Below are 13,977 nucleotides of genomic sequence, written 5' to 3' on the forward strand. Positions count from 1 at the left end.
TCCCCGTGACCCGAGGTAGTTCGGATAAGCGGTAGAGAATGAATGAATGAATGAGTGTTAAAGAACATCCTCCAAACTTTAGAGCATGGGGTTGGTAGCATTGTGCTGTGGAGGTGTATTGGAAAGCTTATGTATGGCATCATCATGGCAGGAAGAAGGAACATCGGAGAGTCTTCCAGTAGGACAACGATCCTACCTCGGAAGTGGCTATCACAAAGCCCCGACCTGAATCCTGGACTGGACTGAAAAAGCACGTCTGTGGAAGGAGGCCCTCAAACCTGACTCAATAAAGGTGTGAGGAACTGACAGCAATTCCAGAAAAGTATTGTCAGATGCTTGTTGACGGTGACCCCAGGAGTCTTATTCACATTCATGCGATAAAAGGCAACAGCATCAGATTACCAAGTGTAAACTTTTGGCCCAGTGAAATTGAAATAAAGTAAACTTTACAATTAACATAAAGTAGGAAAAGTAATGTGTTAAAAATTAAGTTTGAAGAACTTCAGACAGTATGAAAACATTTTGTCTGGCTTGTCTGTGGGTTAGAAGTTAACTCAAGGCTGTGACGTGATGCCAAAAGAAAAACCACATCCCTACATTATGAAGACATCGTTTCACATGACTTAAGGTTAACCTCAAGCTACGTTTTCTTGAGATGTTGGTGTTACTTAAAAATACAATACTCAAATACAATCTGGAGGGGGGCACGGTGGCTTAGTGGTTAGCACGTTCACCTCACACCTCCAGGGTCGGGGTTCGATTCCCGCCTCCACCTTGTGTGTGTGGAGTTTGCATGTTCTCCCCGTGCCTCGGGGGTTTCCTCCGGGTACTCCGGTTTCCTCCCCCGGTCCAAAGACATGCATGGTAGGTTGATTGGCATCTCTGGAAAATTGTCCGTAGTGTGTGATTGTGTGAGTGAATGAGAGTGTGTGTGTGCCCTGTGATGGGTTGGCACTCCGTCCAGGGTGTATCCTGCCTTGATGCCCGATGACGCCTGAGATAGGCACAGGCTCCCCATGACCCGAGGTAGTTCGGATAAGCGGTAGAAGATGAATGAATGAATACAATCTGACGTGATGCATAGAATAATTTCACTCTTCCGAATTAGATTTCCATGTCTGCTTTCTAAATTTAGATTTGTGTGATTTTTAGATTTTAGTTTGAAATGGACAAATCCATTTCAAGCCAAAAGTGAGGACTTCATTTTGCACATATTATATCTGTATGCGAAGCACAAGCACACGCACAAGCACACGCACACCAGAAAAATTCGAGTCTTACCGCCACGCACATTTTGATTCAATTCACTGTTTTGAATCTCTCTCTCTCTATATATATATATATCTCTCTTTCTCTCTCTCTCTTTGTCTCTCACTCTCTGTCTCTCTCTCTCTCTCTCACTCTCTCTCTCTCTCTCTGTATCTCTCTCTCTCTCTCACTCTCTCTGTATCTCTCTTTCTCTCACACCCCACATATTTTTGTTTTCTAAACTTCACCCATACTTTTGTAACTTTAGAGAATCGATTCGTTCATTCGAGTCATTTTAAAGAGTCATTTAAAAGAACCGACGTTTTGGCGAATCTCCCATCCATTACCAGGCACTGGGGGAGGAGAATGACAGAAAAGTGGGGGGTTTTGTCAGGAAGATTTTGGGACACTAAAGAAGCAACAGAACACAAAAACAACCTCTAAACTTGTCCAAACATCTCTCAGGCATTGACAGAAGTGTTACGGTAAGTGGTTGTTGTTTTAAGTCGATGTTAAACACGACAGTGTTTAAGTCTAACTCACCTCAGTAGCACTGCTAGTTTGAGGGTTTTTTTCTGTGAGGTAAACAGACATGAAGTTTAAGTTTATCAGTAATTTAGAAGCCTTGTCGTGTTATTAATAACATTTCTATAGTGCTGTAGACACACAGTGTTGTGTTCGAGCTCCTAACAACAGGCTTTGGTCCTTTTCTCTCTCTTTCTCTCGTGAAAACAGAAATAATAAATAAACTGAAGCAGCGTCACTAAGCTAAAGTATACTGTAGAGTTAGCAGTTAGCTGCTGTTTTAATATAGTACTGAGTACTGAAGTACGGTCCTGTCAGCACAGTCTGGCATCATAAGTAACGTGCATTGACACAAATGTAGTAAATACAGGGGTTTTTTTTTTCTAAGTAATCAATAATCAGTAATCCCCAAATCTGATTGGTCAAAAGCTGGTGATTAATTATCTTTGAAACAAAAGTGTAACTATAAATGGATAAAAAAAAAAGATGACTGATGTTAAATGGGCGTCTTCCTCCTGTAGCATTATTACTCTGAATGTAAACTATTGTCAAGTCAAGTCAAGAAGCTTTTATTGTCATTTCAACCATATATACAGTAGCTGTTGCAGTACACAGTGACATGAGACAACGTTTCTCCAGGATCATAGTGCTACATAACACAAAGACAGGACTAAAGACTTGTAAGTAGTCTTAGCCACATAAAGTGCAACTGTGCAACCTGGTGCAAACAGTGCAGGACAAGACAAACAAGACAGACAAGACAGTGCAGGACAAAAGACAGTGCAGGACAAAAAACAGTGCAGACACAAAGTTACAAGACAATACAAAAAATACAATACACAAAAGACAATAAACAGTAACAGAAACAGCGCTGACCGCCCGGTGTAAATACTGTATGTGAATACTGAATGTTCAAACAATATTTGGTGCATTAACATTAGAATGAACACAGTTTCTTAGCAGCAGGTCCTTGGGATAATATATAGAATTGTGCAAAAAAAACAGCAAATGACTTAAATATTGTATAGTATGTGCGAAATGACTGAGATATTGTACAATATGTGCAAAAACGGCTGAAACGTTGGACAGTTTGTGCAAAAACAGCAGAAAAAGTGTGCAAAACAGCATGTAAACAGTTTGATGGATTGTAAACAGCATGTAAACAGTATGATGTGTCAGTGTGTGTGTTTTGTGAGGGTCTATGCAGTCCATACAGATGATGTGTGTGTATGTTGTGCTCAGTACAGTACAGTTCAGTTATTGAGAAGTCTGATGGCTTGTGGGAAGAAACTGTTACACAGTCTGGTCGTGAGGGCCCGAATGCTTCGGTACCTCTTTCCAGATGGCAGGAGGGTGAAGAGTGTGTGTGAGGGGTGTGTGAGGTCCACAATGCTGTTGGCTTTGCGGATGCAGCGTGTGGTGTAAGTGTCTATGATAGAGGGAAGAGAGACCCCAATGATCTTCTCAGCTGTCCTCACTATCCGCTGCAGGGTTTTGCGATCCGAGATCGTACAGTTCCCAAAACAGTTCCCAAACAATTGTTCCACAATACTGTAAATAAGTAAGTAAGTAATAACACACTTGGGGGATTACTGTTATAGGAAAATAATCAGTGTCAAACATAATAGGTCTCCGTACACAAGGGAGTCATCAACTACGGTTCACTGTGGATTGTCCATCAGCTACGGTTCACTACTTTGTGTTAAAAACTGCTGATGCTTCAACTTCAACTTATTCATTTATATAGCACATTTTACTGCAATTTCAATTGCTCAAAGTGCTGCACAATATTACAAAAAGCATAAAGCAATATATATCAGATCGATTATAACAAAGAAAATTAAAACAAATGAAAAATAATATACATAAAAGATAAAATGAAATAAAATATATAAAAGCATCAAGAAACTATGTCTAAACAAGGTCTATTCTCAACAAACGCTAAATTAAAAAGATAAGTTTTTAACTGAGACTTAAAACCTTCTAAAGTTGAGGCCTGCCGAATGTGCAAAGCCCCTCTGTCGCCCCTAGATTTTTTTGAGGAACGGGGAACTGCCAGTAGAAGTTTATCTCCTGATCTCAGTGACTTGACTGGAGTATGATCCTTTAAGAGGTTGTTGATATAACTTGGAGCGATGTTGTGAAATGCTTTAAAAACCATCAATAGTATTTTGAAATCAATTCTATCGTCGCTGTCGGGCGGAAACCTCGTATGTCCAAATTTGGTCAATTTCATATTTTTTCACATATCGATGCTATTGGTCAGTCCCCACGTGGGTCTGTTATTTTTACAAGTTATTAACCAATCTAAAGTCTTGAAAATAGCTTGAGCGCAAATCTCATAACTCCATTGGACACTTCAACTGTCCACCTCTTCCTCACTCCGCGGGAGAGCTTCACGTCATATTTCTCCTCAAGAAGAGTCGCAACGAATCAACACGTCTTCTGAGGTAAATGTCTTCAAAACACTGGGCTCAAAGAAAAAAAATCTTGACCCCCGCTAGTTCTGGTGCTCGTCTGAGGACAGGAATTTAGCGCAAGACAATCCACTGCAACGCGGACTAAACCCTGTGTACTGCAGATAAGGTACGCCGATTTTTTAATTTCCTGAAAAATAACGGTTTTGGAGATACGAGGATTTCGCCCAACAGCGACGCTATAGTGGACTGGAAGCCAGTGAAGAGTAGATAATACTGGAGTTATATGTTCTCTAATTTTTGTGCCAGTTAGAAACCTAGCTGCTGCATTCTGCACTAATTGTAGACGAGATAGATTGTGTTTGCTTATCCCAACATACAGAGAGTTGCAATAGTCCAGTCTTGAGGTGATAAAAGCATGCACTATGACCTGTAGGTCTTTAGTATTAAGGATGGGTTTCAGCCTGGAAATCAGTCTAAGTTGATAAAAACTACTCTACTACTGACTTAATCTGGTTGTCAAAGCTGAGGGAAGAGTCAATAATAACACCAAGATTCCTAACAGTATTTTTTATAGGTATATCCAGTGGGGCGATAGCACTAGACATAGCTTCCTTAAGTTTTGATGGACCAAAGATAATTATCTCAGATTTTTTCTCATTTAATTGAAGAAAATTGTGCGATAACCATTGACTTCATCCAGGCAGAGTACTAAAGGCTGTAGCGAGTTCAAATTTCCAACTTTAAAAGGCAAATATAATTGAGTGTCGTCAGCATACAAGTGATAAGAGATGTCGTGACGACGACAAATTGAGCCAAGTGGTTTCATGTACAACGAAAATAAAATGGGCCCCAAAATAGAACCCTGAGGAATTTTAAAGGTGCCAGCGAAGAAGAGTTATTTGCAAGATTCACAAAGAAAGTTCTTTCATGCGAATATGACTTAAACCATCTTAAAGCAGTCCCCTTGATACCTACTTCATCCTCCAGGTGTTTCAAAAGAATTGAATGATCTACCGCAGGGGTCACCAACGCGGTGCCCGCGGGCACCTGGTCGCCCTCAAGGAGCACTTAAGGCGCCCGAGAGGCACGTTCTAAAAATAGCACTGGTCAAAATATATCTCCGCCTAAAAATATTTTCTTGCTGTAGTTTTTGAATAAAAAATGCTTGCATTAACGTAGATTTTAAAATGACGATATTTAATTTCATTTTATTTCATTAAAAAAAAATTAAAACAAAAATGTTTAATGTATATAACGAACTCTGGCCTTTTCTGAAGTCAAATGTCAATATTGCGCGCACGTCACGTCCGACTCCTGACACAAGGAAGTGGTGCAGCAACGATGAGGAGTTAGTTGTGATTTACCCCCCAAAAAATGGCAGAAAAGCGACAGAAAACACACCATTTTCACAGTGTTTGGGAGGAAGAGTACTTTTTACGTCAGTCAAAGAAAAGTGTGTGTCTCATTTGCGGGACGACTGTTGCGACGGCAAAGCGGTACAATGTGGCGAGACACTTCAGTACGTGTCACAAAAGTTTCAATGCTAACTACCCACCCGGCGGCGCATTAAGGACAGAAAAAGACGTTAAAAATCCTTTCATGCAAGTGGACATGACATGCACTGTTGAGCAACTAAGTGCTCTGTTCAACTTGGATGCTGGAAAGGTAGAGATAGAAATCCTAACGTTGCAAAATGACCTCCACCTCAAAGCCCATCAGTCTGCATCAAACTTTTGGTGCCTTGTGGACACAGAAAAGTACAGTGGTGTATGAACAGCAGCTATGAAATTTGCCTGCCTTTTTGGTTCAACCTATCTCTGTGAACCAGCTTTTTATAAAATGAACTTTATCAAGAACTAACACACAACACGCCTTACTGATGCACATTTACACATAGACTCACTCAGACTTGCAGTGTCAAATTATTCACCAGATTACAGTACACTGGTGAGCAGAATGCAGTGCCAGGCTTCTCACTAACAGACATTTACAGACAAAGAAGAGATAACGTGTTCATTGAAAACACCATAACATTAAACTAAAAATGTTTTTTTGAAAAAGACTAAATTACTTGTGAATATTCCTTCCATCATTGTTGTATAAATCATTGTTAATAATTGTGGAGAATAATTAACATTGACATGTGAGCAGTGTCTTCACCATAATATTATTATTATTATTATTATTATTATTATTATTATTAAAAAGTGATCTGTGCAATTTTGCTCTTGAGGAAGTTTGTATCAATCCGGTAGCCCTTCGTACTACTCAGTTCCCTTGAAGTAGCCCTCAGTCTTAAAAAGGTTGGTGATCTACCGTGTTACTGAGATCCGTGAGTACCGCGATACTTTAGACTAATTCCATAAAGGTTAAATAAAGGAACTTTGGTCATCATCGGCCAGATCGCGTCTTTAGTTACAGCATTAAGTTACTGTGAAGTGTGTTATGTTTAAACAAACAAGAAATCATGTTCTATGCACCTCTGACTTTTGTTTCCACTCTGTTTCCAGGCCATTTTGTCCTACTTATTATATCTCCATTGCTGGTTTTTGTTGGACACCATGTGCTCGAGTGTATCGGGTGCTCTGTTGCTGACGAGCTTCTACGTGTGTTTGTCGGCAGTACGTTCGTGTTTGATAATCAGCGAAGTGAACTGCGATAATCCCAGCCTTGACACAGAAGAATTTGTAGAGTTGTTCTCGCTAAGCGGTGGCTCCACCTCTCTGAACGGCTACACCCTCGTTTTCTATAACGGCAACGGCAATGTGGCGTATCGCATCGTGGACTTGAGCGGGCACAGCACCGACGAACGAGGATTCTTCCTCATTGGCTCGGCTAAGCTTCAGCCATCTCCAGCTATCCAGCTTCCACCAAACTCGGTCCAGAACGGCCCTGATGCCATCGCCTTGTACGGCCCATCCTGGGCTCCTGTAACTGAGAACGGGAACGTCTCTGCTATCGGGCTGCTGGATGCCATAGTTTACACATCTCGCCGAGTAACAGGCACCGCCGATGTGTTGTCACGTGTCCTCACACCAGGTTCTTTTCCATATGTTGAGGATGATCAGTTTATAGAGGGAGACGAGTCCATCCAGAGGTGTTGGCTTTCGGATAATTACTACAGCTTTCAAAATGCAGCACCCACCCCTGGACGGCCCAATATCTGTCCGCCGTCGAACCCCGGGCACCTGTGGATCAACAGGATCCAGTTAAGTGGTGGAGCACTGACAGGACCTGTAGAGATCAGTGTTGGGACAGAGAGAGGGGACATGGCGGTGGTGGTGTACAACGTGCAGACAGACACAGTGAAGACCAGTGTCGGATTTTACGCCGGTGAACCTGGGAATGTTTTTGTAAATTTTAACACAACCACTTTTTCAGGTAAAGTACGATACTATCCTCCAAAATGTGTATTCCAGCTGCTTATTGATCCTTTGTGGTAAGCAAAAATAACATTTTAACTTTTCAGATTTAGACGGTTGGGCGTTGGCGGTGTACCAGGGGAAGGTTGAAGATTTCCAAAAAGGCAGCCTGCTCAATCAACTGCAACCACTCGATGCCTTCGTCTGCAGCGGACTTACTAACGCACCGAGTGCCATTCTCACAGAGACTCTCATACCAGGCAGGAAAGCCTTCAAGCTCGACAGCAGGTCATTTTCCCAGACAGATCAGGAAACAAATTGTGACATTAAAACCAAGGTCTGATTCATGATTCATGATTCATGATTCGCTTTCCTAGGTTTTCAGAAGTTGATGCTTGCGTCACCCGGTGTGGTGCAGCTCACTGGGCGAGAGATCCCGGAGTATTTCAACATCAGGTCCAGAGACCGAGCGAGTCCATCCAGTGCAAGTGGTATAACACTTGCCCTTACAGCACTGGTATGGTCTCCTGTAAGCTTTTTGTTTTTTGCTAACCATGTTTTAAATGATTTTTACACCAGCTGTATGGGGGAGATCACCACTGGTGGTGGATGCAAGTATTAACTTCCAGAGTCTTAATTTTTGTGTCACCAAGGCATCTGATTTGGTGTCCTTATGTACAGTGCTGTTGAATTCTTGATTCCGATTGGTCAGAAGGTGTTTAGTTCCTATAAAAGCATTAAATGTAACAACATAGGATTAAAAGTAAAAAAATTAAAAAAATAAAGTACGCTTGCTGGCAACAGCGACTTCGACCAAAGAAACCATGGAAACCACCAAGATGGAGTTGAGATCAGTATGATCATAGTTAAAATATTAGTTTTTTTTTTATTTGCAGCTGTCAACATGACCGACGAACCTCTCGATCCCTGGTCAGACAACGATGGCGACTTCCTGATCAGCGAGGTGAACGCGGACACGCCAGGTTCTGCGGAAGATGAGGAGTTTGTGGAACTCTGGCATCCGTCCGGCCGCCGGACTTCACTCACTGGCATCTGGGTCCTGCTGATCAACGGCAACAATGGAAAAATATACCGTGAAATTGAACTCCACGGACACTACACAGACAATCACGGCTACTTCTTGGTGAGTTGCTTGAGTTGTGATGTCTCACGTTGGATCACGTCTCTGTGATATTATCCATACTTTTGTTACTTTTGTAGATTGGCAGTGAAAAGCTCAAACCGCAGATCGCTCTACCACCAAATACTATCCAAAACGGGCCAGATGCCATAGCGATATACCGTTCGACATCCCCCCCCTCCATCGAGAACACCATCGTTCCCAGGAATGGGCTCCTAGATGGCTTGGTGTACCGATCGCGTAGTTCAGACCGAGACTGGGCAGATCTCATCAAAGCTCTGACTCCAGGACAACTCCCCCTGCTGGAAGACACCACGTCACTTGACGGAGACGAGAGCCTCAGCAGATGCGGTCTAAACCGCGTCGACCTGAACTCTTTCAGGGTAAGAACACTTCCTGTCTTGTCACTATTTTACAGCTCCAGTACTGTTTTAAACATGTGCTTCAATGTGTTCTGTTTTTAATGTGGCCAGAGTAAGAATTTCACTCACTCATTCATCTTCTACCACTTATCCGAACTACCTCGGGTCACGGGGAGCCTGTGCCTATCTCAGGCGTCATCGGGCATCAAGGCAGGATACACCCTGGACGGAGTGCCAACCCATCGCAGAGCACATACACACACTCTCATTCACTCACGCAATCACACACTACGGACAATTTTCCAGAGATGCCAATCAACCTACCATGCATGTCTTTGGACCGGGGGAGGAAACCGGAGTACCCGGAGGAAACCCCCGAGGCACGGGGAGAACATGCAAACTCCACACACACAAGGTGGAGGTGGGAATCGAACCCCCAACCCTGGAGGTGTGAGGCGAACGTGATAACCACTAAGCCACCGTGCCCCCCCTTGTAAGAATTTCAGTGAGGACTAAAAAAATGATTAAAGCCAAACAAAACGAATAACTCGAAGACATTTAAAGAGATACAACATTGAATTTCACCAGTCTTTCGAAAGACCTTAAAAATACATAATAATACATTTTTTAACAAAATCAATGTAGTACTTGTTGTTTTCATGACTAAAAATACAAATTTGATATTTTTTCAATTAAAAAAGAAGCAAGAAATCGATTATTTGTGAGTTTAATGTCAAACAATTATTTGCATAGTAATTTTTGGTGTGGTTTACATCGTTAGCTCCTTTAGCCTCGTTGCTATATCAAGGCCTGCTAACGGATACACTTTGTTCTTTCAGGTCTCGTCTCCCACGCCAATGAAAGAGAACGATTGCCCCCGCCCCCCTAAAGACCTGGTCATTAACGAGGTGGGCGGAGTCTTAGGAGTCGACGTCTTTGTGGAACTTACTGGCCCGTCGTTGGCTCCTTTACATGGCACGGTCATAGTGCTTTACGAGCTCTACGCTACGACGAGACACGTCATTCCGCTAGAAGGAGCGCTAGGAAACGATGGATTCTTCCTCCTGGCCAACTATTCCAGTGCTGGTAAGTGTGAGTGTGTTTGTGTGGGTGAACAGAAGTACATAAGTGTTTTATTATTTCAAAACAGTTTGCTTTTTTTTTTCCTGCATCTATTTTTTGTTTGGTTTCTGACTTCTGATGGTTTGGAGAAGCATTTGCTGTTTTTTTTTTTTTTCCCCCTAGTGTTGTGTAATTGTTTTCAGTCTTCCATGTGAACCTCCACCCACCCAAGAACGTCCAGGTTGAAATTATGAAAAATCTTGGCTTTGGTGGTCATGGCAACGTTCCCAGCCAGTTATTTTTAGTTTTACAGGCTCAGACTCTTATTTTCTTGAATGAGGAGAGACCTATCAGATACACGTGTATACATGTGTACACACCGTGCCTTAAATGAGTAATATTTTAACATATTTTAACAGTAATATTTGTGTGTGTGTTATTCTTTGCCACAGATCAGAGTTTGCCTGCCCTGGCGTCTCTCGGTGCAGTCTGGTTGTGTTACGGCTTGCCAAGCGTGTGTAGCAGCGAATCGAAGGTTCAGGACGTGTTCTTGCTCTCTAACAAATCAAGCCTGCGTCCTTTTCTCCACACAGTTACCCATCAGGTTGTGCACCCAGTAGCCAGGTGTGTGTTTTGTTGTGTGATTTAATTTATACATCTGATTTATTTGATATATGCCGGTTATTATACTTACATCTACTTACGTACCCGGCTTGCGCTTGTGTTGTTTAGTTACGATTCCGTCTCGCGCTGTGCGATGAACCTATCTGCTGCCTGGACCGCCTCCTACCCAACGCCCCGCCTCCCAAACCTCTGCCCAAACTCCACCCACTCTGTCCACATGGACCTGTGCCTGCAAGAGTCAGATTCTCACATCAGTAAGCTAAAGTCTATATTCTAGCCGTTTGTTTTCATCTGTATAGCAAGTGTTTGTTTTGAGCTCGAGATTATACGCGTGTTTGTGCTTTGTTCTTGTTCAGCATGTACAGCGGAGGGGTTTGCAGAGCTCCTGGAGCGTTCCTGTCAGTGTGGAATCTCTGGTGCTCACCTTGCAGGTAACACACACACACACAGGTACATCCTACCATCAAATACATTTTTTTCAAAAGCTTTTCTTATTTATTCTTGTTCATGTTGTGTGTGTGTGTGTGTATTAGGTGTGAATTTAACCTGCATATCTGAGCGCCTGTACGCAGAAGGTCCTGTATTTGCACTGTCCAGTCACCAGAGGGAGCTTGTGGCACAGGCACTACAGAAAACACACACACACTCCTGCAGCATAATCCAGGAACGGCTTTACAACAAAGGTATACACACGAGGAGGGCCGTTTGTTTCTGTTAGTGTTGTTTTGTTATAAATAAAAAAAGTGTTATAGGAAAGTCATCAACTTAACATGGATCATCATCACACCCCCCTGTAACACATAGTCCTCACCTGGACTATAATATATTACTGAAGTGTCTAATCTTTAGTCAATTACATTTATTAAAACAAAGGTTTCATAAATATGTGTTTTTGATAGAAGTTATTTGGCATGTATTAGGAGTGCAGTTATTACAGCTGAGTGATTGACAGTTTGATCATCCAATCAGAGTCCTCGCTGGGGCTGCAGGTGGGACTGGTGTTAACAGTGGTGCTGCTGTGTGCTCTAGGAGGAGCCATCTTCTTCTATCTGTACAAGAAAAAGTAAGCATTCAAAAAGATTAAGGTGGGTTTGGTTTTATATGTTCTTAAGAATGACTGATGTGTGTGTGTGTGTGTGTGTGTGTGTGTGTGTGTTTCCACAGACGGCCTCAAGACTACTATTCAATGGAGCTGAATGAACATGACTCACCCATGGATCTCTAGTGCGTGTGTGTGCGTGTATGTGTGTGTGTGTGTGCGTGAGCGTGCGTGCGTGAGCGTGCGTGCGTGAGCGTGCGTGCGTGAGCGTGCGTGCGTGAGCGTGCGTGAGTGTGTGTGCGTGAGTGTGTGTGCGTGAGTGTGTGTGCGTGAGTGTGTGTGTGTGCGTGAGTGTGTGTGCGTGAGTGTGTGTGCGTGAGTGTGTGTGCGTGAGTGTGTGTGCGTGAGTGTGAGTGCGTGCGTGAGTGTGCGTGCGTGCGTGAGTGTGCGTGCGTGCGTGCGTGAGTGTGCGTGCGTGCGTGAGTGTGCGTGCGTGCGTGAGTGTGCGTGCGTGCGTGAGTGTGCGTGCGTGCGTGAGTGTGCGTGAGTGTGCGTGCGTGCGTGCGTGAGTGTGCGTGCGTGCGTGCGTGAGTGTGCGTGCGTGCGTGAGTGTGCGTGCGTGCGTGCGTGAATGTGCGTGCGTGAGTGTGTGCGTGCGTGAGTGTGTGCGTGCGTGAGTGTGTGCGTGCGTGAGTGTGTGCGTGCGTGAGTGTGTGCGTGCGTGAGTGTGTGCGTGCGTGCGTGAGTGTGTGCGTGCGTGAGTGTGTGCGTGCGTGAGTGTGTGCGTGCGTGTGTGAGTGTGTGCGTGCGTGTGTGAGTGTGTGCGTGCGTGAGTGAGTGCGTGAGTGTGCGTGAGTGCGCGCGTGTGTGCGTGCGTGAGTGTGCGTGTGTGCGTGCGTGAGTGTGTGCGTGAGTGTGTGCGTGCGTGCGTGAGTGTGTGTGTGCGTGCGTGTGTGTGTGTGAGCACATTTTAAAGGAAGTTTATTTTTATGATGTCATTAAACTGAGTGTTTTATTTTTTACACAAAGGTACTCTGTGTTTTATTAAAAAAATTTTACATAGCAACTTGTTTTTTTTTTTACTGTTTGTTTAAATGTTTTTTTATAGACCTCGAATATTCCTGCAGTTCCGTTTGTGTTGTTACGGATTTTTGCGTGTAAGCTTTTACAGTAAAAAAGTTTCCTTTTAAATATTAGCCCCATGCATTCAGGTGTCCATGTAATGTTCTGTGGATTTTACACAATGTCGAACGTATCGTCCGTATGATTGGTTACTTTAACATCTGTTATCGATTATTTTCCTGTTACTGCTTATCGTTTTTTTGGAAAACCACTACAGTATTGTGTTTTGAATAAACAGGGTCCCTGATAAACACACTCTGAACACTGTTCATTATTGTCCTTGGTTCGAATAACATCTGCACACAACGTTAGGGGAATTTCTGTAAACACTAAGATCTTATTAGACATTGTTTGAAATATTAAGTATCTGAATGTGCTTTGACTTCATTGCCATTGGTGATTCTTTCTTGGATGATATTTTCAGGCTTAAATATAAAAAAAAAAATCGGAAGCTGTCCTCTTTCTTCTGGTCAGTTTCCGGACTCCTGTCACGCATCAAATAGAGATAAATACATGGAATTAAAGTCGAATGTAGCGCTGTGTTGACTGTAACACAAATAATCACAAACGTGTTAAGAAGAAAAGCACAGAATGATGCGGATGAGCTTCAAGAGCAGGAGACCACATCAGGTTCCTCTGCTGTAAGCCAAGAACCGAAACGTTTACACCTTCAGAACTTAGAGAGTGTGTGTCTGTCTGTGTGTGTGTCTGTCTGTCTGTGTGTGTGTGTCTGTCTGTCTGTCTGTGTGTGTCTGTGTGTGTGTGTGTGTGTGTGTGTGTCTGTGTGTGTGTCTGTCTGTGTGTGTGTGTGTGTCTGTCTGTGTGTCTTTCTGTCTGTGTGTCTGTCTGTGTGTGTGTGTCTGTGTGTGTCTGTCTGTCTGTGTGTGTGTCTGTCTGTATGTGTGTCTGTGTGTGTCTGTTTGTCTGTGTGTGTGTCTGTGTGTCTGTGTGTGTGTGTGTGTGTGTCTGTTTGTCTGTGTGTGTGTCTGTGTGTGTGTGTGTGTCTGTGTCTGTGTGTGTCTGTGTCTGTGTGTGTCTGTGTCTGTGTGTGTCTGTGTCTGTGTGTGTGCCT

At 43.2% G+C, this 13,977-nt stretch overlaps 1 protein-coding gene across 1 annotated transcript; it reads left to right on the plus strand.

The window, feature by feature from the left end:
• The first annotated feature begins 1,538 nt into the window (after positions 1 to 1,538).
• On the plus strand, positions 1,539 to 13,160 carry si:ch211-183d21.1 (uncharacterized). Its single transcript, XM_060871156.1, has 13 exons — positions 1,539 to 1,733; positions 6,704 to 7,574; positions 7,663 to 7,843; positions 7,933 to 8,072; positions 8,452 to 8,699; positions 8,777 to 9,079; positions 9,898 to 10,144; positions 10,573 to 10,744; positions 10,853 to 10,998; positions 11,101 to 11,175; positions 11,278 to 11,427; positions 11,714 to 11,807; positions 11,909 to 13,160. Exons 2-13 carry the CDS (start codon positions 6,755 to 6,757, stop codon positions 11,967 to 11,969), a joined length of 2,637 nt encoding a protein of 878 aa, XP_060727139.1. The 5' UTR covers positions 1,539 to 1,733; positions 6,704 to 6,754; the 3' UTR covers positions 11,970 to 13,160.
• The last annotated feature ends 817 nt before the right edge of the window (positions 13,161 to 13,977 follow it).

The sequence above is a fragment of the Tachysurus vachellii genome, chromosome 5, assembly GCF_030014155.1.
Source record: "Tachysurus vachellii isolate PV-2020 chromosome 5, HZAU_Pvac_v1, whole genome shotgun sequence".
In the NCBI taxonomy this organism is placed as follows: domain Eukaryota; kingdom Metazoa; phylum Chordata; class Actinopteri; order Siluriformes; family Bagridae; genus Tachysurus; species Tachysurus vachellii.

What these genes read in the sequence shown, in the direction of transcription:
- si:ch211-183d21.1 (XM_060871156.1), top strand. Translation starts at nt 6,755, where the DNA reads ATGTGCTCGAGTGTATCGGGTGCTCTGTTGCTGACGAGCTTCTACGTG. An exon ending in GGCCAACTATTCCAGTGCTG is followed by an intron (nt 10,145 to 10,572) that starts GTAAGTGTGAGT and finishes TCTTTGCCACAG; the next exon opens with ATCAGAGTTTGCCTGCCCTG. An exon ending in CTCTGGTGCTCACCTTGCAG is followed by an intron (nt 11,176 to 11,277) that starts GTAACACACACA and finishes TGTGTGTATTAG; the next exon opens with GTGTGAATTTAACCTGCATA.